This window comes from Anabrus simplex, chromosome 10 (assembly GCF_040414725.1).
Source record: "Anabrus simplex isolate iqAnaSimp1 chromosome 10, ASM4041472v1, whole genome shotgun sequence".
NCBI lineage: Eukaryota > Metazoa > Arthropoda > Insecta > Orthoptera > Tettigoniidae > Anabrus > Anabrus simplex.
Window position 1 is genome coordinate 25551480 of NC_090274.1, and position 23020 is coordinate 25574499.

At 38.8% G+C, this 23020-nt stretch overlaps 1 protein-coding gene across 1 annotated transcript in view; it reads right to left on the bottom strand.

The window, feature by feature from the left end:
* LOC136882302 (guanine nucleotide exchange factor DBS) overlaps positions 1–23020 on the bottom strand; it is a 122163-nt gene that overhangs the window by 87923 nt on the left and 11220 nt on the right. The window contains exons 4-10 of the mRNA XM_067154874.2: positions 20690–20780; positions 17450–17563; positions 14164–14280; positions 10402–10527; positions 9294–9472; positions 7574–7694; positions 1760–1873 (exon numbers count right to left, since the gene is read on the bottom strand). Coding sequence (XP_067010975.1) covers positions 1760–1873; positions 7574–7694; positions 9294–9472; positions 10402–10527; positions 14164–14280; positions 17450–17563; positions 20690–20780 — 862 coding nt within the window. The remainder of the gene's footprint in view (positions 1–1759; positions 1874–7573; positions 7695–9293; positions 9473–10401; positions 10528–14163; positions 14281–17449; positions 17564–20689; positions 20781–23020) is intronic.

Sequence of the window (23020 nt, forward strand, 5' to 3'; positions counted from 1 at the left end):
ATCATTGAGAACGTGACCGCCAAAATTGAGAAGGTCAAGCCTTCAAGAGTGCAACTATTCAAAAATTTGAACTTCATTGGCGGTTTTCCACTATGTGCCACCTGGCACGTATTTCCTCCCAAACTTAGTTTCTCAAGTTTTTCGCTCCCCTCTTAACTATTTGTAATGGTGACACAACAGAGACAGTCTGTCAGTTTGGATTTTTAACATAGTGATTTCGTCCTGTTTCTTAATTATAACACACTGCAAGTTTTAGACTAAGAGGTCCACAACCTCGCCATAGTCAATTATTGCTTGTTTCCGTCTTGCCTCATTTGTTTTCATTCTTTTCTTCATTAGGTTTTAACATGTTTTTTTAGCATCAATTATGTAAAAAACGTTAACTTTTTTCACTGAAGGTGTCAAACGAGTTGATTTTTACTCCATCTAATGATGGAAATGTGTACATATTGAATTGTTTTATATTTTCCGTCATGTCTCTTTTGTTTTTCATTCTTTCCTTCAATATGTTTTTAACACATTTTTAGTATCTATTACGTAAATAACTTTAATGACGGACAGTGGCGGATAACACCTAATAAAGTCGTGTACAAAGAGCTAGAACCCGTTACAGATACTATGCGTAAGAGGAGACTGGGATTCTTTGGACATATGAGGATGCAGTATTCGAGACCTCTGAAACAACTAGTACAACACAATCTCATCTCAAAAAAATACCACAACAGGATGTAAATGGATCAGAGAAGTAAGAGAGGATCTGAAGGAAATAGGCCTTACAACAGAAGACACCACAAATAAGATAAAACTGAATACAAAACTCAAGAATACAAACCTCCGCTTTACCCTTACACGAAACAAACCAACAACACGCATATTTTCAAGTGAGGAAAGGGCACAAAGATCTGAGCGTCTGAAGAAGTACTGGGAGGACCGCAAAGCCCGAACAATCCCTTCAAAGAGACCTGAACGATGGACTGACTAAAGTGATCCTATGTGGTCATAAAAGAAGAATAAGAAATTAATATTTTTTTCGCTGAAGATGGCTCAAACGAGTTGAAACATGTTTGATTTATTACTCCATCTAATAATGGAGATGTGTATGTATTGAATAGGAGGACATATTATATTTCCTTTGTAAAGTGAAAACCGTCAATACGGAATGATTCTAATATCTTGTAATAATAATTCATTCATTCACTCTCACACTTCTTACTTAATATTCATTCATTATTTCCTGGTTCTTATTCATCCAACCACTTTTTCAGTACAAGGTTAGTGAAGCCAGGCTCATCTGATTCTATGCATGTGATTGTGCATTAAGTTACTCAGGAAATGGCTGAGCACATGGGATGTGCAGCATAAGTAGGAACAGATCATGTGTGTTAATATATTTTGTTGACAATTTGCTCTACATCGCACTGACAAAGACAGATCTTAAGGTAACAATGGGGCAGGAAAGTGGGAAGGAAGTGACCGTGACCTTAATTAAGATACAGCCCCAGCATTTGCCTGGTGTCAAAATGGAAAACCATCTTCATGGCTGCCGACAGTGAGGTTCGAACCCACTATCTCCTGAATGCAAGCTCACAGCTAAGCGACCCAAACCGCGCAGCCACTTGCTTGGTGAGCCGGTTAAAACAAAGCTCTCCTCTTCCTAATTGAGTTGGATGGATAGAGTTAGTGGTCAGCTGAACTAGACAGCAACTTCAAGTTACTAGAACATTGCTTTAGGTATAGACGGAAAAAAATACAAACTTACCAAGCACAATTTCTTGAATACTGCTGCTTCCCTGAGAAGAGTTTCAACACGAGCAGCAGTTTCACCAACTTCTGTCATCTCACAAACTGTCTTCAGATGACTGTCAAAATTACCCTGAAACACAAGAACAGTGAAACCTGAAAAAATTATTACTCACATAAACTGTTTAAATACTGGAAAACATTGATGGTATACAGACTGATTATAACTTCCAGGATTCATGATCCAACCTTAATATTTCACAACTTAGGAAGAATCCATCCATCCATCCATCCACCCACCCACCCACCCACCCATCCATCCATCCACATCTGGCAATTAACCAAGTCCTTGAAAAAATAATGGATAGCGGAAATATTGTATATAAATCTAAACAAATTTTTGCATATGCAGATGATGTAGTGTTAATGGCCAGGAATAATAGATATTTGAAGGAAATATTTCTTGAAATGGAGGAAGCAGGAAAACGGATGGGATTGGAGGTGAATGACAGTAAATCTAAGTGTATGCATGTGACTGTTATACAGGGCAGAAGAAGTCAAGATAATCTGACAATAAATGGGAAATTTTGAGAATGTACGAAGTTTTGAGTATTTGGGAACCATGTTGACAAACAATCTACATATACAGGGTCCGCCAGAAAAATGTATACACTCTTTACGGAACAAAAACTATTTATTGTTTTTTTTTTTTTTTTTACATTTTAAATTTTGATTACACGTGTAGTACCGTTTTCAGTTAAACATATGGTTACATGAGATGTTCAAAATGTTCACCGTTGGCTGCCAGACACATAGTAGAACGACGAGCGGTCGCTGCAACTACGTCCGTCACTGTTTGAATGGGGATCTCTGCACATGCCGCTGTAATCTCCTGGCAAAGGGTCTCCAGCGTGCGTGCCGTACGTCGACAGACTTAATTTTTCACAGTTCCCTACAAGTAAAAGTCCATAGAGGTAAGATCTGGCGACCGAGCGGGAGAACTCAATGAGCCCTCGTCGTCCAATCCAATGTCCCGGCAGATTGTCATCCAGGAAAGCTCGTACTGCTACATGATAGTGTGGTGGCGCCCCATCCTGTTGGCAGAAGACTTCATCATCAGCTCCATAAAGCGCACGAACAGCTGGTAAAATTAATGTTCGTAACATTTCCAAGTACACTGCTCCAGTGACAGTACCATCAAAGAAAAAGGGTCCTAGTAAGCCCCTCGATGACAGTCCACACCAGACATTAACCCCTGGTAGATTGACCGCCTTGTCCACATGAACATGCGCGGATTTTCCGGAGCTCAGTAGACACAGTTATGTCGATTCACTGTTCCATTAAGTTTAAACTGGGCTTCATCAGACCACACTAACTTCATCAGAAATTGTTTATCTTGGGTTACCATTTGCTGATACCATTCGACGATCGGGATCGCATGCAGTATTCCTGGGATGTAAACTTTCTACTTAGGTGTTTTGGGAAATTCGTCGTACACTTGTACTGCTAATCCCCATTTCCCGTGCACATTGCGTAGCAGACTTCTGTGGAAAATTAGCAAAACTTTCCAACACGTGAGCAGGACTGGTAGCTGCGCGCATTTTTCCCAGTCTTCCTTTGTGAATATCACAAATCATTCCACGCATCTCAAACTTCCCAGTAATGCCTTTAATTGTTCTGTTTCAAACTCTCTCCTCCACTGACGTTGCACTTCGACGGCATTATCAAACATGATAAACCACTTCAGAATGTACTTTCGTTGCTCGAACGTCAAGCGTGCTCCAGCCATTTTGTTTTCCCATCATCGTGATGCAAGTACAGACATCTGTTGAGCGAAAGACCATACTACAACATTTAAAAACAATGATAACAGTTGACAATGTCCATATCCCGATATCGTCTAACAAAGGGTGTATACATTTTTCTGGCGGACTCTGTATAAAAGAACTTGTCCTGACTGACTGATTCATCATCGCCGAGCCAAAACTACTGGACATAAAGAAATGAAATTTTGGGGATACATTCATATTAACATGTAGGTGCTCGCTAAGGGAGGATTTTTGGATATTTCATCGCTAAGGGGGTTAATTTTTAAAATGAGTGTATCTATATCTCAAAACTTTAAAGGTTTACAGATGTAAAAATTGGCACCTACAATCTCCTTTAAAAATAAACATGTATTTTTCTGTTTTAGGAAAATCCCAATAGGAAGGGTAGAAAAGGGTGAAAAGGGGGGTTGAATGCCTTTAATGAGGCTAATTATATCTCAGAAACTGAAGATATTACAGATCTGAAAATTGGTATTTGGGATCTCCTTTAAAAATAAAGAAACACTTATTTTTTTTGTTTTTGGAAAATCCAAACAATGGGGGTGAAAAGGGGGGTGAATTTTGAAAATGAGTGTATCTATATCTCATAACTTTAAAAATTTACAGATGTAAAAATTGGTATTTGGAATCTCCTTTAAAAATAAAGAAACACGTATTTTTTTTGTTTTTGGAAAATCCTAATAGGAGGGGAGAAAAAGGGTGAAAAATAGTTGAATGCCTTTAATGAGGATACTTATATCTCAGAAACTGAAGATATTACAGACCTGAAAATTGGTATTTGGAATCTCCTTTAAAAATAAAGAAACATGTACTTTTTGTTTTTGGAAAATCCAAATAGTGGGGGGTGAAAAAGGGGGTGAATTTTTAAAATGAGTGTATCTATATCTCAAAACTTTAAAAGTTTACAGATGTAAAAACTGATATTTAGAATCTCCTCTAAAAGTAAAGAAACATAGGTCATTTGTTTTTGAAACTCCACTCAAAGGAAACGAAAAAGGGGGTGAAATTTTAAAATGAGAATTTCTACAGTATACCTCATAAACTTAACATGTTACAGAATTGTAAAATCGTAATTTTTTATCTCTATTAAAAATAAAGAAAAGTGGGTTTTTTTAGTTTTCGGAAAAAAACACTTGGGTGGGTGGTAAAAGTGACTGAACATGGGGTTGAATTCTTTTAATTAGGATAGGCCTACTGATATCTCAAAACTGAATATGTTACAGACGTGAAATTTGGTATTTGGAATTTGCTTTAAAAGTAAAGAATCACGTATTTTGGGAAAATACAATGAAGGGCGGGGGGGAAGATGAAAGAATTGAAAAATTAATTGAATTAATTGTATGAGGATACTTACATCTAATAAAAACTAAAGTTGTTACAGATGTGAAAATTGGTATTTGGATCTCCTTTAAAAACAAAGAAAAACGCATTTTTTTGGGGGGAGAATCATCTTGGGGTGCGGGAGTGAAAAGGAGTTAAACTCCTTTCATGAGGACACATATCTCAAAACCTGAAGGCGTTAGAGTCGTGATAATTTGATTTTGATATTTAGAATATCCTTTACTATTAAAGAAACAAGTATTTTTGCCAGAAAATTCACTTATGGGGGGTAGTGTGAAAGGAAGTGAAAAAATGGTAATTATATTTATGGGGATACTTATATCTCAAAACTGAAAGTAACAGACGTGAACATTGGTATTTGGAATCTCCTTTAAACAAAAAGGAACATGCCTCCTTTTTTTTTTTTTTTTGCGGGGGGGGGGGGGGGGGGGGGGTGAATCAACTTAACGGCGGTGGGGTGAAAAAAAGAGGTGAGACCAATTGATTTTACCGTTCATAATGTACTTATAGGGAGCCTCCGTGGCGCACACGGCAGCTGGCCGGCTCTCACCGCTGGGTTCCATGGTTCAAATCCCGGTCACTCCATGTGAGATTTGTGCCTGACAAAGCGGAGGTGGGACAGGTTTATCTCCGAGTACTCCGGTTTTCCCTGTCATCATTCATTCCGGCAACACGCTCCAATATCATTTCATTTCATTTCATTTCATTTGTCATACATGAATCATTACCCCAGAGGAGCGCGACAGGCCTCGGCAGCTGGCACAATTCCTATCCTCGCCGCTAGATGGGGACTTTATTCATTCCATTCCTGACCCGGCCGAATGACTGGAAACAGGCTGTGAATTTTCAATGTACTTATTCTGATTATAAACCGATCATTTTTAATCTTTCCTGGGTTAGTTTTCGAGAGCCATTTGTTCCTTTGGTGAATGTTCTTAAAATACAGTAGATTCTTCTGGCATATAAATAAAAATTAAAACACATTTGAAATAAACGATAGGAATGAGATCGACCGTGCAACTGTTCACCTCTATAGCAAGGTCAATGATTATGATGATGATGATGATGATGATGATGATGATGATGATGATGTTGATGTTGATGATGATGATGATGATAATAATAGGCTAATAATAATAATAATAATGTCTTGGACCATGGTCAAAATGTGCAGACTGCGCTGGAAATGTGTCCTGGACGGGTAATGACTTCAAATGCAGTCTGGCCGCGGGTTCAGTACCGCCAAGGCACCCAAAACAACACCACGCCAGATCTCCTCAAGGATTTGTTCCATATGAAAAATGCTTATAGGAAAAGATGGCAAAGATTTAGGGATCCAACTGTCCAGGTGGAATACCTGGATGTGGCCCAGGAAGTACGAAATCGATTGCTGGAAAGAAAGATTAAAAAATGGGAGGAACTTTGCCGTAATCTCTCAGAAATCGAGTCAGATCGCAAATTTTGGCGGATTCTCTCAGAAGACGAGTCAGATCGCGAATTTTGGCGGATTATATATAAAACGTAAAGTATCCAATTATAAATTTCAGTATAATACCGTAGCGAAGCACGGTTATCTTGCTAGTAATAGAATAAGTGAGAAGATACATCATAGAATAATAGCTGGAAACAGGGCCTATTATGCAAATCTTACATTATTTAAATCTCGTCTATTGTCTAAACCTACAAAATTCAATATGTATATATATATATATATATAAGACCCTTATTAGACCTGTAGTGACATATGGCTCAGAAGCCTGGAACCTTTTAGTTGATGACACAAATAAATTAAGAATATTTGAAAGAAAGATTATTAGACGAGTATATGGCCCAATTCAAGACCAGAATGGTTGGAGGATAAGGACGAATGCTGAAATACAGAACATATTAGACCAGGAGGATAAGGTTAGATTTATTAAGGCACAGAGACTATGATGGCTTGGCCATGTGGAAAGAATGGAGGAAGATCGAATACTAAGAAAAGTAGTTAAATCCCGAGTAGATAAAAGACGGCGACAAGGAAGGCCCCGTAATAGATGGAGCGATGAAGTTGAAGCTGACTTGAGAGCAATGAACATCTGCCCATGGAGACCAGCCGCTCAGGATCGAAGTAGATAGCGGACTATCGTAGAAGAGGCCAAGGCTCACACAGGGCTGTAGCGCCGGATAAGTAAGTAAGTAAGTACTATGACTTGGTGAGTTCACATGTGATAGATAACAGACCTAGAAGAAATATATGACTTTGAAGAGGATGGGGAATTTCCTCTCCCTGCAACATGATGAGGGGGGAAAAGAACTGGAAATTCAATGGTATCATGTTTAGTGTCACTTGGTGATGAAAGCCCCTTAATGTATTTATGCTTTTGTTTAAAACTTTTTACTTGCAACCTTTGGTATTGATTAAAAACAGTCAGTGATTTTGTCAAGACTAGAATTCTGTGAAGTAGTTATAATTTTACTGATTACTTGTAAAAAAAAAAAATTGTAAATATTAACTGAGTAAGATACTTTTTTAGGTAACTGTAATTTAGCCCAACTACTTTTTATTTTTTTTTTATTTTTTTTTTCCCCCCCTTAGTTGGTTAATGTTTTCTTCAGAATGCCTGAACCTAATGGCAATAATAATAACTAGGGCCTATGTTATTATTTTCCTCTACACTCACCTGCAATTCCTTGAAGTCTTGTTCAAACCTTCGAAGCTCGAGGCACTGACGTAATCTTGCCGAATGATTCAGCCAAAACTCGTCAAATGTTCGTTCAGTTTCTTCCAACTGAACTAATAACCTGCAACGTACAAAACAGAACAAAACCTGAATGGGCATTTTCATGTGTTGTCACTAATTACAACAAACAAAAGTATGGCAGAAAAGAATGAACAGTTAATATTGAACTCTTCTCAAATAACTATTCACTAAAAGTAAATCATATATAGAAAGAAAGAAATAAAGAAACAAGAAAAGGAACTCATAACAGGATAAACAGAAGAATAGGTCAGTGTGGGAAGAGGAAACAACAGAAAGAGGAGGCCAGGACAAACACGAAAACATATAAGGACAAGGGAAGTTGCAAGTGTGGGACAAGCTAAAAGCCTCCTGTTATTTATAGTGTACTGAGAAGAAATGGGTGAAGAAGAACTGGGATCGATAAGGAAAGAGCCCATCTAATTGAAGATGTGGAGATTGTCCTTGTCTTCCCTTTCTGTTGCCCAATCCTCCTACAGCGACCTGTCATTGTGCTTATTCTATTATGTGTTTCTTTTAATCTTCTTATATGACTTGATTTATCATTTTTTTGTTCCTTTCCTTTACTTACATTCACTACAAATATTTCTATTTCAAGGAATACAGAGCAAGGTATTTAGCAGTAGAAATTCTGGGACGGCCATTTAGTTGTACATCCTCTAAAAACAATAACCACTACCACTACATAACAGAAATCAGTTTTGCTTCAAGTCTTGGAAAGGAATAATCATCATCACCATCATCACCATCATCATCATCTTCATTTCCTGTTTTCAGCTTCCCGGGTCAGGTTGTGAATCAAGTACCTCCATCACTGCCTGTCTCTCCACCACTGTTGTCCTTTTTTAAGTACATCTTCTGGTTTTCCTCCCCTCTTCTCTATGCACTCCCACACTGAATCTGTCCATCTCTTTCAGTCTTCCTCGTGGTCTCGTTCATGTTAACTCCTCTGAAAAAGCTTTTTTTGGCACTCTCTCTTCTCCCATTCTCATCATATGCCCATACCACTTTAGCTTTGTTGTTTCTGTCCTGTCTTGAAGTTTCAAGTTTCCTATCCTTTTCCTTATCTCTTCATTTCTAATTCTATCCTTTCTGGTCTTACCCTCGATACCTCTTAGGAATTTCATCTCTGCTGCCTGTATTCTACTCTCCTCTCTTTTTGTTGTAGTCCATGATCCAGCTGCGTAAGTTACTATGGGTTCACAATAGGATGAATATAATACTTTCTTACATTTCTTCAGGACATCTTGGTTCCACAAAATACCCCTTACACTCTGGTAGAAGCTGTTTGCTTGTTGTATTATTTTCCCAATTTCCTCGGTTATCTTCCCACCTTCTGTGATCACACTTCCCAATTATTTGAAACTTTAACCACTTCCAGAATTTTCCCATTCAGTTTCATCTTTCCTCTTCCTTCCTTCCTTCCCTTGTCATCACTATTCTTTTAATTTTCTTTGTGCTTACTTTCATCCCAAATTTCTCTCTCTCTATTCCATACATCTTCTTGTTTTTGCACTTCCGTTTCATCCTCACCGCATATCCCTATATCCTCTGCAAACAACATAGCTTTTGTTGCCAGTATCAAAGTGCTTTTGAGAATTAATTATAAAGATAAAACTGAGTAGTGTCAAGTGTGACTCACCTTTCAACAGCTGTGACATTACACAGCCTGTATGGACAACTACGATACAGCTCCATCTGTCCTTCTCTGCTGTTCAAGGTACCATTGCCATTCGGACACTGGCGGATGCTATTCAGAAGATTCTCACCATGACGAGCTGCGTTAAGGATTTCTTCCTTAAGCTCAGAATATTCTGCACCCTACAAAGCCCAAATACAACAAATTATTATTTACACACTTTTAGATCAACTACGTCAATGTTTCTCAACCGCCAGGCCCAGGCATCAATTACACCAGGCCACGAGATATTCCCTAGAATCTATAATTCTTTTTTCTATACATTTTTCAAGAATAAGTATTTTATAGTGGAAATATTCTTAGGAGAATTAATTTTCATGATTATGTCAAAAAGTGCAAACTTATGACAGTCTCTAAACTTAAAACAGTAAAATCTAATGTCATAAAACATCTGTGTAGCAAATGTCCAGTGATCAAACCACTTATTTTTGAATGATTGTGAATTTTCAAACCCAGAAATCTTTCAATATTTGGGAAATGTGATACTACTATAACTGGTCATAAAAATTACCTGCTAGTCGATTTTCCCAATTACCACTTTTTTTTTATCAGGCCAACATCTTTGAAATCAGCTTATATACATATCTATCTATTTAGGAACAACCTCCTGCATTTACAAGCTGCCGTTAAAAACAAGGTAAAATATATCAAATTTTATCTATAGAATTCTATTAATAAAAGAAAACTTTAAATAATAACATTAATATTATAAAATTATTTGCTCTTTAATGATACTAATCTTGTAATTTGTGAGAGATGTTCCTCGGCCCATGCAACAAACTTTACATTTCATGCTCTCCATTTTCCAGTGCCAAAAACTTATACATTTATGGAAAGGTTGTACAGGAACACATTATAAACTCATGTGAAAAAATAGCATGAAAAATACAAAGGAAACAGAAAATACTAGAAATAAAATATGATTATCTCCACACTGTGTTTCTTCATTTATGCTAAAATAACATCCTCTTTCACAACCCACCCACAGAAGGAGTTCTTAAGCTAGCAAATTTATAAATACAATCCTCAAAACATATTGCAAGAAGTTCACCTGTGTTTTAAGAAGCTGCTGAGTAGCATCCACATCATTAGGAAACTCAGTGTCTTGCAGACTCTGGGTGAAACTGTCAAGTGCTGCGGACACTTCCTGCGTGTTACATGAAAATTTCTCCAGTGCCTGAAACAGAAACTCAATTCAGTCACTCTTACATGTCAAATATGCTTAAATTGATTACAATAAACTGGTGAAAAGAACAACATACTAGAATTTCTATTAACACATTGAGGTTGAAGGCCATATGCTGTATGGGGTGGGTCATTTATTGCAGAGAACTCTGGTTTAAATTATTGTTATTATGAAACAACCATACTTTGTACGTTCGTCAGCACTGCACTATTCTATATGGTTCATATAGTTCTCGGAAAAAAAAAAGAATACAAACGGTAGCAAACTACAACTCTCCGGTCATATACTTCCTTTCAAATCGTGTCAGAGCTGTGTCGACTAGACAGCAGTCTGCACATAATGGCGGCCGCGCGCAGATGTAGACGAACGACAGTGATTTATAAAAACTACACGTCCCTAACAGATTACTCATAATATTTATGTACTAATTATTACATAGATGTATCTCTTGTTCAAACAATTCTCAACAAACTGAATATAAGCCATATTGTATTAGTTAAGGGTATATGTTAAACTTTAAAAAGAATGAAAAACCTACCAATTTCAAACCACTATTTCCATGGTAAGGGATCTATCAACTGTATTACAGTTTTTACAGAGGTGAAGTAGAAGTATGAACTCAAATATAGTGAAATAAAAAAATTACCTAAGTTCAAAACTAGTATTTAATTTAAAAATCCAAAATGAGTATCCTCTGCCTGTTGTAATAGAAATGGGAGCCCAGGAGCTTTGAACTCGGAAGCAGGGGCTTGCAAGCATGGAGTCCTAGCTGAGCCCAATATTACTTATACTAACCTGTGCCAGGCTCATCACTTTCGTTTTTCCTATCCAACCTTCCTTGGTCAACTCTTGATCCGTTCCGACCCTGACGGTATTAGGTTTGTGAGGCCGTTTGTGGCTGTTACCTTTCATTTGCTGAGAACTTCCTTCTTCAAAGGGTTGGACCTACTCCATTTATTTCCTCACATCAGGTTTCCTCCAGCAAGTCAGTGCTTGTTCTACATCGGACATTAGAGGTGAGTCTCAAATAATTTTTCTCTTTTTAATTTCTTTTCTGTATATTTTATTCCTAATTCTGGCTATCACTTCCAGAGTTTTTTTTTTTTTTTTTTTTTTTTGCTAGGGGCTTTACGTCGCACCGACACAGATAGGTCTTATGGCGACGATGGGATAGGAAAGGCCTAGGAGTTGGAAGGAAGCGGCCGTGGCCTTAATTAAGGTACAGCCCCAGCATTTGCCTGGTGTGAAAATGGGAAACCACGGAAAACCATTTTCAGGGCTGCCGATAGTGGGATTCGAACCTACTATCTCCCGGATGCAAGCTCACAGCCGCGCGCCTCTACGCGCACGGCCAGTTCGCCCGGTACTTCCAGATTTACTTCCTTGCCTGAGGTCCTAAGTCAACTAAAAGACCTCATATTACGACAAGATCATAACCTTATTTTTTGTTATTATATATATTTTAATGTTATAATTATTCCTACAACATTGTCTTTGTCTGGTATACATTCATTTTAATTATCACATAATCTGTTTAATTTGTATTTGGCTGAAGATAGCCACTAAGTGTCTGAAACTAGTCCCAAGACTTATGTAATATCATTTACTTGATATATTGTATTGAAAAGGTGGACCGAACAAAAAATAAATTTTAGCTTATAACTTTAACAGTTTTCGGAGACGCCGAGGTGCCAGAATTTAGTCCCGCAGAAGTACTGTTATGTGCCAGTAGATCTACTGACACAAGGGTGACGTATCTGAGCACCTTCCAATACCACCAGACTGAGCCAGGATCAAACCTTCCAAGTTGGGGTTAGAAGGCCAGCACCTCAACCATCTGAACCACTCAGCCCGGCGAGTATTTCATATTTGTAACAAGAAATGAAGTAGAACAAACCCCAGTTTATGAAATTTTCAAAAAAATTACATTATTCTTTACAATTAAATATAAATTGAGTGACGCTATTCCTTTGAACTATGCTGTCTCGTGGTGTTTTTTAAAAATCTTCTGAAAACTGAAAAGTATAATCATTTACTCACAAAACAAAAAAGGAATGAGAAAAATGAAATGCAGCCTGTATTGTCAAATGACCAAAGACCGGTAGACAATATGGAATTGAGATTGCTGACATCACAGTCATCTCATAGAGAACTAAATTCTGACAGTTTAGAGAAGGATATCTACGGTAATTTTACTAATCACTTAAAAGAGCTGTCTCCATCTCAATGGCCAAAAGTCTTAGATACATTATCATCATCATCAATGTCCCAGTCCAGTCGCCCGGGTGTAGTTAACGAGCTTCCGACTCCTTTCTGTCCTTCCACTTTTCCTGCTCCATTACTTCCACCTCATTATATGGAGAGAAAAGTGTCAGGAATTGTGTGATCAACTTAAGTTTCAAGTAAATTGTGTAGAGAGAGGAACAAGGAAAGGAAAGCGCAATAGGGTAAACAAAATGACAGGTCAGTGTAGAAAGAAACACAAGGAGAAAACAAGGACAAACATGAAAACACAAAAACCTTCAGCTCAATGAATGCAATACAAAAGTAAAAGGGTTCTTTCAGTGAAAGACAAAGCAGATCTCACGTCTCTTAATCGCACATGACTCCACACTCTAGCAGTTTGATTGTGAGAAAAATTGAAAAGTTAGTAGAGTACTGGCAGTGAATGTTTTCCAACTAAATCCCTGGAAGGGTGCAACCTTTCCAATCCACTATAAATCAAAGTGTTAGGTTCAAATTAAAGAGTCGGTAGATGCAGAGTGGGTTTCGGCCCATAAGTGGCCACGGCTGGTCCAGTGGTCCAACAGCTCCACACTCTGACCGGCCACCTGAGCACAGGAGGGGTGGCCACGGCTCTACCGTGGCTTTATGCCTCTGCATTCGAGAGACTGGAAAGGGCTAGACCTCACGGTTGGCCCCAACCGTCGGCTGTCCTGAGAATGGTTTTCCATTCACTTGCACTAAGGCGAATGCCAGGATAGTTCCTAGTATAGGCCACGGTCGCCAACCTCCTTACCTTCTCCGTGCATCTCATTCACCATAACAAATCTCCCTGCCTGAGAGATGGCATTACCGTCCAAGAGGCCTGCCTCCCCCTTCAGGGTAGGAATGAAAACGTAGTAGTAATAGTAGTATTTATTTTACGTCCCACTAACAACTTTTACACTTTTTGGAGACACTGAGGTGTTAAAAATTTGTCCCACAGGAGTTATTTTACGTGCCAGTAAATCTACCGACACGAGGCTGACATATTTGAGCATCTTCAAACACCATCGGACTGAGCCAGGATCAAACCTGCCAAGTTGGGGTCAAAAGGCCAGTGCCTCAACCATCTGAGCCACTCAGCCCGGCCAGTTTGGTTTCGGCTGGGGGGTTTAAGGCCAGAAGCCTTTCTCGATGCCACGTGATGTTCGAGATGAAAATCGAAACCTATGATCGACCTGGATTCACACTTCTGCCGTCTGGGTGGGAAGACAGCACCTAACCACGAATGTAATCCTAAGGCCACTTTCACTGTCTTGCAGCAAATTGGGAGCAGGAGAACTGGGGAAGGAGGGAATACACTCTTTTAAAATTAACTACATTCCCCAAAGTGAAAGGGGTTAATAATATGAAACTGCTTACCATTCGCTGCTGAATCCATTCTTGATGGCAGTATGTTATTTGGCCACCAAGTTCTGGTGTCAACTGGCCCTTGTCGACATTTTCATGAAGCTCTTCTAAACAGTTACATACTACCACCTGAAAAATGACAGAACTGGAATTACCATCAACCATACTCTCAAACAAGTGTCAGAAATCTAATTAAGAGAGAGACAGCACTGGGAAATAAGTGGAAAGCATTATCAGCTGGTCTATGAGGATAACATCTCACATATCAATGAAGTCACTAAGACAACAAATAAAATACTACATACATTAAGTCTTTAAGAGAGATGGGAGGCTCTATACTGTAACTGTTAAAACTGCCAACTTTTTGTCCCTGCATCTCAGATCTCAATAGTAACTTTAACATTCTTAAAGCTACTTTTACCATCTGTTGTAAGTTGAATAATACTGAAATTTGCTTTAAGTCCCATTAACTACTTTTATAGTTTTCAGAAACACCGAGATGCTAGAATTTTGTCACATAGAAGTTATTTTATGTGTCATTAAATCTACTGACATAAGGCTGGTGTATTTGAGCACCTTCAAATACCAGCAGACTGAGCAAGAATCAATCCCGCCAACTCGGGCTCAGAAGGCCAGTGCTTCTGCTTTCTGAGCTATATAGCTCAACTGTTAGAAGTTCAATGAACTAATTTTTTTTTTTTGCTAGGGGCTTTACGTCGCACCGATACAGATAGGTCTTATGGCGACGATGGGATAGGGAAGGCCTAGGAGTTGGAAAGAAGCGGCTGTGGCCTTAATTAAGGTACAGCCCCAGCATTTGCCTGGTGTGAAAATGGGAAACCACGGAAAACCATTTTCAGGGCTGCCGATAGTGGGATTCGAACCTACTATCTCCTGGATGCTGAACTAAAATTAATGATAAACCAAGTCTTATCAAGAGACAGGAACATGAATAGGAACACATAATGCATGGTCGAAAAGTTTCCATTTGAGGGCGTTACTGCAGCGGACATGCAACACAGCACGACTCTGATGCGGGTATATAAGCACAGACATGCAGACAAAGGAATTACTGTGGCAGTCCTGTTGTTCCAGTGCATGCGTTAAAAGCGGCCACATGTACTATGGCAACATTATTAACAAATGTGTCCAAACAGAACCAATATGCTGTTATTCTGTTCTTAGCTGCCAGAGGACAAACACCCGTGGACATCCTTTGGAGAATGGAGACCATGCATGGGGCAGCAAGTCTGTCGTAAACCACCGTTGTGGAATGGTGCACGAAGTTCCGTGGGGGTTGCATTTTGACACAAGACGCTGGTCGACTGGGAGGCCAGCCTCATCCAGAAGGTACGCCAATTCAATTGGGAGACACTCGAGTACCCGCCATATATCTCTTTCTATGACATTCTATGACATACCCGCCATATAGTCCTGATCTCTCCCCATGTAATTGTCACGCCTTCGCACCCCTCAAAACAGCCTTGAAGAGTCGACACTTCCAGACGAGGATGTGCAGCAGAACACTGTGTTTTACCACAGGGGGATCTTCAACCTGGTGCAGTGGTGGAATGAGTGCCTAATTAATATCCTGATTCAGGACCGTATGACCGTCAAATGGAAACATTTTGATCACTCCTTATATATGTTTGCCTCCCCCTTAGTCTCATTTCCTGATACTGGGTTGGGGATGAGGTGAGATGTAGGAACATACAGATGAATACTATGACATGTCAAGTGTGGAAATAGGTAACAATAAAAAAGAACAGAGCTGAAAAGAAAAGTCTGTTAAGAACTGGGATTGATGAGGAGAGAGAGAGCCCATCTATGAGAAAAAGGGAGAGTGTGAAGATATGGAGATCGTCCTTGTCCCTTTGTGTTTTCATGCCTGTCCTTGTCTCCTCTTTCTGTTGCTCCCCACACTCATCTATCATTATTTTTACATTTTCCATGTCCCTATCTATACAAGACATGATTAGACACTTGTTTGTTCCTTTCCATAACTTTCACTGATGCATTGCGATCCTTTTCTCCCTCTGTGTTTGTCTAGTGTTCCTAGTATTTTACTACATGTAATCATCTTTACCTTATGCTTCTTTCCTTTATCTGTATTCATCTGGCTTTCTCCTATTTCTACACTTCCCACATCAAGACTGATGCCCATCCTCCTGATGAAGCTGGGAAACAGAAATGATCTTGTAGAGGGGCTGAGAAGATTTCTTCTACTATTTGCTTTGCATTGCACCGGCACAGTTAGGTCTTATGGCAACGATGGGACAGGAAAGGGCTAGGAGTGAGAAAGAAGTGACCATAGCCCTTAAATAAGGTACAGCCCCAGTAATTGCCTGGTGAGAAAATTAGAAACCAAGGAAAACCATCTTCATGGCTGCGAACAGTGGGGTTCGAACCCACTGTCTCTTATGCAAGCTCACAGCTGCGTGCCCCAAACTGCACGGCCAACTCGCTCGGTGGGCTGAGAAGAAATGGATGTACAAAAACTAGGATAGATGAGAGAGCACCCGTCTATTTGAAGATGTGGAAATTGCCCTTGACTTTTGATACTTCCAAGTTTGTCACTGTCTCCTCCTTTCTGTTGTTCCCTCTTCCTTACACTGACCTTTTATTGTGCTAATTTGCCCATATTTTCCTTTTCATGTTTGTATCTTTTAACACATGACTCTGTTTATCACTTGTTCCTTTCCATTTCTTATCAAAAAAAGAATTTATGAAACTATAGTCTGGGTCAGACGGGAAGCGGTTTGGCGTTGAGCAGCTATTCAGAATTGTCCAACAAAGTGGCTGCTTGCGTTATCTAACCGTCTCAATGTGCTGTGCTCTGAGGAAAATTTAACTGTGTTTAATAACACTTGTTTTTGGTTTTTTTTGCTATTTGCTTTACGTCACGCTGACACAGATATGTCTTATGGCGACGATGGGATAGGAAAGGCCTAGGAAGTAGAAGGAAGCGGCCATGGCCTTAATTAAGGTATAACCCCGGCATTTGCCTGGTATGAAAATGGAAAACCACGAAAAACCATATTCAGGGCTGCCGACAGTGGGGCTCGAACCCACTATCACCCAATTACTGGATACTGGCCGCACTTAAGCAACTGCAGCTATCGAGCTCGGTAGAATGAAAATAAATGTCAAAAAATACTATTTCATTTAGGAAATTATTTTGGAGGTTAGCCTACCTAGCATGGTCATTATGCAAGCTAAGGAAATGCTGTTTTGAACAGTATTACATTTTTAGGCAAACCTGAATTGTCAGAGGTACTAATGTTTTTTCTCCACTTACCCTAAATTTGAATTCTTCCTTGAACAGTTTGTTGCTTACTTCGGAGATAGCTTTCTGGAGGAAGCCAGCAGGTCGCAGGACATAAGCCACATGGATAAGGCCAGGGAAGAAGCCCTGGAATAGTTACACAAGTCTTGAAGTTGAACTCTTGAAGGAGAATAATACCTAAAGGGTAAAGAGTTACAGATAACTCTTTCATCATCTGGGATTGATTTAATCAGATGATGCTTAAATTAAATTCAGTCCCTGGCCGCACTCTCCTGTTATCTTTTAGGTTCATGCAGCTGGACCATTCAGTTAACGTGCAATTTTGAAATTCTCTAAATTTTGAAAACTTTGCATGCATATTTTGAGGATGAACTTTCTGTGAGCCAATTCTACTTTTAAAAATTCTTACTTACTCACTCCTTAGTTCTAAGTTCCTCTGAGGCAATTGCTCATTATTTTCTGTATGCCTTCTGTTTTTAATATCTGCCACTATTCTCCACTATTGGCCTATAGATGCGTCACAATACTTGCCTTTCTCAGATATTCGGCTCATCATATCCATTTCTGACATAGGCCAGCCATTATTTACTGTACTTTCTTACACAATTATTGACTATATCATTGGTTTATATATTTGAATTTTGACTGTTTTACTCAATGTTCTGGATTTAAAAATTTGTCTATGACTATATTAACATCCATTCTAGCAGCGATCCCTGATCAAATTTCTTGCTATACATCATTCTTTGAAGTTATAATGGATCCTATACATTTAAAATAGTTGAATTCTTTAAAACGTCACTTTTAGCCAGTGTCTCGCCTATAGTTGTATATCCAGTAACTTTCATCCATTTTGTTTACTCCTGATTATTAACAGGCCTGATGCATGTGCCACTTTTTTGTATTTGACAAAGCAACTTCTCTGATCGCTCTCACAGACCATCCAAATATTACATTAACATTGTATATATATTTATATATTTCGTATGGCATGAGGATACATTGTTACAATTTGATTATTTACAAATATCTGCATTGCTGCTAAAGCTGAATGTCCAGTTTTGTTATCCAACTCACAGCTTCATCACTGGCCTCGTGGATGTCCTTTATTGTCCCACTGAATCTTCGGAGTGGGCACTCTGTGACGATATGTTGAACGGTCTGAGGCACGTCAGAGCAGTCGCAATAAGGCTCACTGGTAGGTTTATTTCAGTTTCTTTTAAAATGTCATCATAATTAACCCATATCTGCCCAAATTATTTTTCTGTGGAATATTGCGATATATTTCGTAAGTACAGTTGTTTGTAACCTAAATGAAAGGCTTATTATGATTTTAGGTTTCATTAACATATTTTCGCGGAGATTTACCGTGTCGACATATGTCGACAGTGAGCATGAACGGGTAGGGTAAGAGACATGCTCAAAAAAGGAACTTTTCTTCGCATTTTAAGCTTATATGAATGTAATAATTAATCAGTTAGTGGATATTAATCACATGAGTGTTGAATAAGCAGAAAATTATTTAAAAACATGATTCAAAACATAAATGAGGAACAGTTTTGTCTCAATTTAGAATGCATACTGTTTCAAAACGAAAGGATAATATTCATATGTTTAAAGTACTTGTTACACACACAATACCAAATTTTGAGCAAGTATGATCACTCTGAAAATAGCAAAAAAGGAAAACGACGAGTAGAATTTCAAAACAGTTTAGTCTGCATTTTGAGGTTACACTCTGCTTCTCTTCATCCAGTCTTGTTTAGCGTGAGTGAAATGACTCGAAGCAAAGGACGTGGCGGCCAACGTTACATTTTTGCACTGTTTCCTGGCAGCTTTACCACAGTGAGCGCACCGCACTTGCTTCCCTCTTGTTTAGAGGTAGTGGGATACCCCATCAGAACGCACTTCTGGCAACACGCGTGAAGATACTTTCGTACTCGGTTTTCATGCGTTAGGACGCGTAGCGGCACGAGATAGAATATATGTCCTAACGATGTACCGTGTGAAGCCGAGAAGGTCTAAATTTTCCTCTATGCCCTTTGGGGTCAAACGGTAAAGTTGCCATGCATTGTCCATGCAGACGTTCAGAAAGAACGCAATTAGAGGCCAGTACCATTTCTTGTTTTTGATGCTGATGCGGTAACAAGATACATTTTGATCCAATCGATCGACGCTCCCCATGTGCATATTATGCGGAATTTTACATGCTGGCTGAATTACTGTTATGTATTTCATTTCAGCATTACCATTGTACCATTTTCACTTATTTTTGTACCCACTAGTTCAGCATCAGCCCGGAGTTGATTACCAGAGAGTCTGTTTATATCTCCACAAGACTCATCATCATCGCTATCCCTGTCACTATGGAAAGCATTTTCAGGTTGTTTTATGTATATATTAGCATCTAGGATGTTTTGTGATTCCTCTAAGATGATTACGATCTGCTCGACGGTCACTCTGAGAAGAATAAATGAAAATTGTATATCAGTACTGAGGCAGTCCCATTCACGCCCACTGTCGACATATGTCGACGTGGAAATTTTTGCTCTGCTAGACAAAAGCAACTATAAATCAGCCATAAATTAATTCAAAATCCGTTAAAGGCATGTTTCGTTATTACGTTTAACACAACAGTCCGATCTTACTTTCAACTGTAACAATATTATAAGAAAATATTACTCACCGCGACGGAAGCGTCATCCTCTTGAGTGTATACAGAATGATATTTCATACGCAGCCAAGCGATAAGGCGCGAAAACGAGTGATTCTTATTTTCGTGCTGTGCAGTAAGTATCAAACTATGAATTGTAAAAAATGCACCTCAAAAATATTATTCAGGTTTACCGATATAAGATCGACAATATTCAGATATTAACGTCGACAAATGTCGACAGTGGGCACATATGGGTTAAGAAAGGATGAAATTCATCCTGTAATTTTGATCTTTCTTATAGTTTTAAATGTTATTGCTTGAATAATTTGCTATTCAGGCTCTGAACTCTAGACCCCATTACAAAATAATCCATAACTTCACAGCATTTAAATCAAGTAATTAACATAGAAGACCCTCAGAGATGGAAATTTCAACAAGGATGAAATCAGAAAATGCTTAAAGATAGAGAAAATCTTCACCCAGCTATCATCATCATCAGTAAAAAACTCACTCACTCACTCACTCTTTGTATTAACCATAAAAATCTATTAAACCATACATACAGTATATAAATACTTTTATTTTGAAGAACTTACAGAAATTTTTAGGAGGACAGCTTTGACAGAACTCCACTTATCATTACGACGATCAATTAACAAAACAAAGCCTACATCTGCCTCTTGCATCCTGTAACACACAACACATCAAATCAAGAATTAATTCTTGTAAGGAATGTGCATAGCAACAATATCTAAACATGTCCAGTTGATTCAGAAAGTAAAAAAACCTCGTAAAATTCAGTACATTTTAAAGATATTAAATTCTTTTCCCAAGCACACAATAGTTTAGCTCTGGAGTGTTTCTTTTATTTTTATTTTTTTCACAACTTGCTTTACGTTCACCACCACAGATAGGTCTTATGGCGATGATGGGATAGGAAAGGCCTAGGAATGCGAAGGAATCAGTTTAATCAGCCTTAATTAAGGTACAGCCCCATCATCAGCTTTAATCAGCCTTAATTAAGGTACAGCCCCATCATTTGCCTGGTGTGAAAATGGGAGACCAAGGAAAACCATCTTCAGGGCTGCCGACAGTGGGGTTCGAACAAAAAATGTTAACTCAAAGCCATCATTTCAACCAATTCAAACTTTCTACAAATGCACACACACAATAAAAAAAAAAACATTCGACAACAAACCAACACAATACCTTACTCTACTGTATTTTACCACCTATCATGGATATAAGCAATGTAGGGTATTTTCATTTTTAAATTTTCAATCACACAGAGATAACTCTATGCTCTGCTCATTTAATTTCACTCAACATTTTATATGAAATTCTTGATATTAGCTGCCCCCTAAAGCTACCTCCCCAGGGCAACTGTCCTGTCTGCCACCCCTTAAAATGGCCCTGAATAGACATATATACAGGGTATTACAATTTCTTTGCCCTTCCTTTACAAAATACCCGCAAGAAATGAAATGTCGTATGGCTTTTAGTGCCGGGATATCCCAGGACAGGTTCAGCTCACCAAGTGCAGGTTTTTATATTTGACTCCCGTAGGCGACCTGCGCATCGAGATGAGGATGAAATGATGATGAAGACAACACATTCAACAAGCCCCCGTGTCGTAGGAATTAATCAATTAAGGTTAAGATCCCCGACCCGGCCGGGAATCGAACCCGGGACCCTCTGAACCGAAGGCCAGTACGCTGACCGTTCAGCCAATGAGTCGGACAATACCCCCATTATTTTATGGGATGGAACTCTTTTTCTTCCTTCTTAGATTACCTGTAACCTCTTCAGTAGCATGTCCATTGGTCCAAGACAGTATTCTCAAAATGCCAATAAAAACACCAAAAGGAAGATATAGAAAGTGTAAATAAATTGTAAAGTAAGTTTTAACAACCATTGAAGATTATATGAATGTGTTAGCATTATTTCCCATTAACAAATGCCTCTAATTCGTTGCTTCTTACAAATATATCACTTTCTCTGATAAAACTTCCACCTTTCTGGCACAAGAAATCTGTGAGAACCTGCCACTGAAAAGAAGGTTAATGACTGGCTCATATCATTGTTTTGCCCTTAAATCAACAAACACCAACAAGAATACAAAAGGGAGGCCACAAAATCCTGCTATCCTTATGTAAATAATAATAAATGTAAATTTTTGTTTCTGTTTCAGATTGTAGATTAAGCAACAATGGCTGATCCATCTGACAACACTGTACAACATTCAATTGTGATTTGTTGGATGCATGAAAGAACTCGAACATCAAAGACTATTGAAGATGTATGTATATTCTTCCAGCCAAGTTTTCAATGGAATCCTCCTCTGAAACAAACACTTTTGAGATGGGAACATTAACTCTTCTCCATGGGTGATGTAAAGGATAAGAAACGCAGTGATCGACATCCACCAGAGGAGAACAATGCAGACTCATCAATGGAGAGATCGCCCTAGGAGTGCAGGAGGATGTAAAACACAACTTAAATGTGCCCACATCAACCTACACCCATTCAAGAATTATCTGATTATGACTTGGATCGAAGTAGGGAGGCATGGGGAGCACTCCTTCAGGTGTTCGACACAATACCAAAACGAGATAGTGATCTTTTCTGATATGAGTGTGCCATATACTGGAGTTCTCAACCGTGGAGTGCAGTCTTTTGGTCCAAGGGAAGTCCACATCTGTATGAAGAGTTGGCAAAGAAACCCCTGCCCCCAAATGTGATGAAATGGGTAGCAATGTGCAATGTACAGCAGACGGTTGTTGTCAATCAACATCGATACCTGGACATGTTGACGAACTCATTTGTTCCCCTCTTGGATGAGCATGCAATTAAAGAGATAGGATGGTGGACCCATTATGCTATCACAGTACACAGATATCTTAATGAGGTGTTTGTTTGTCACAGGA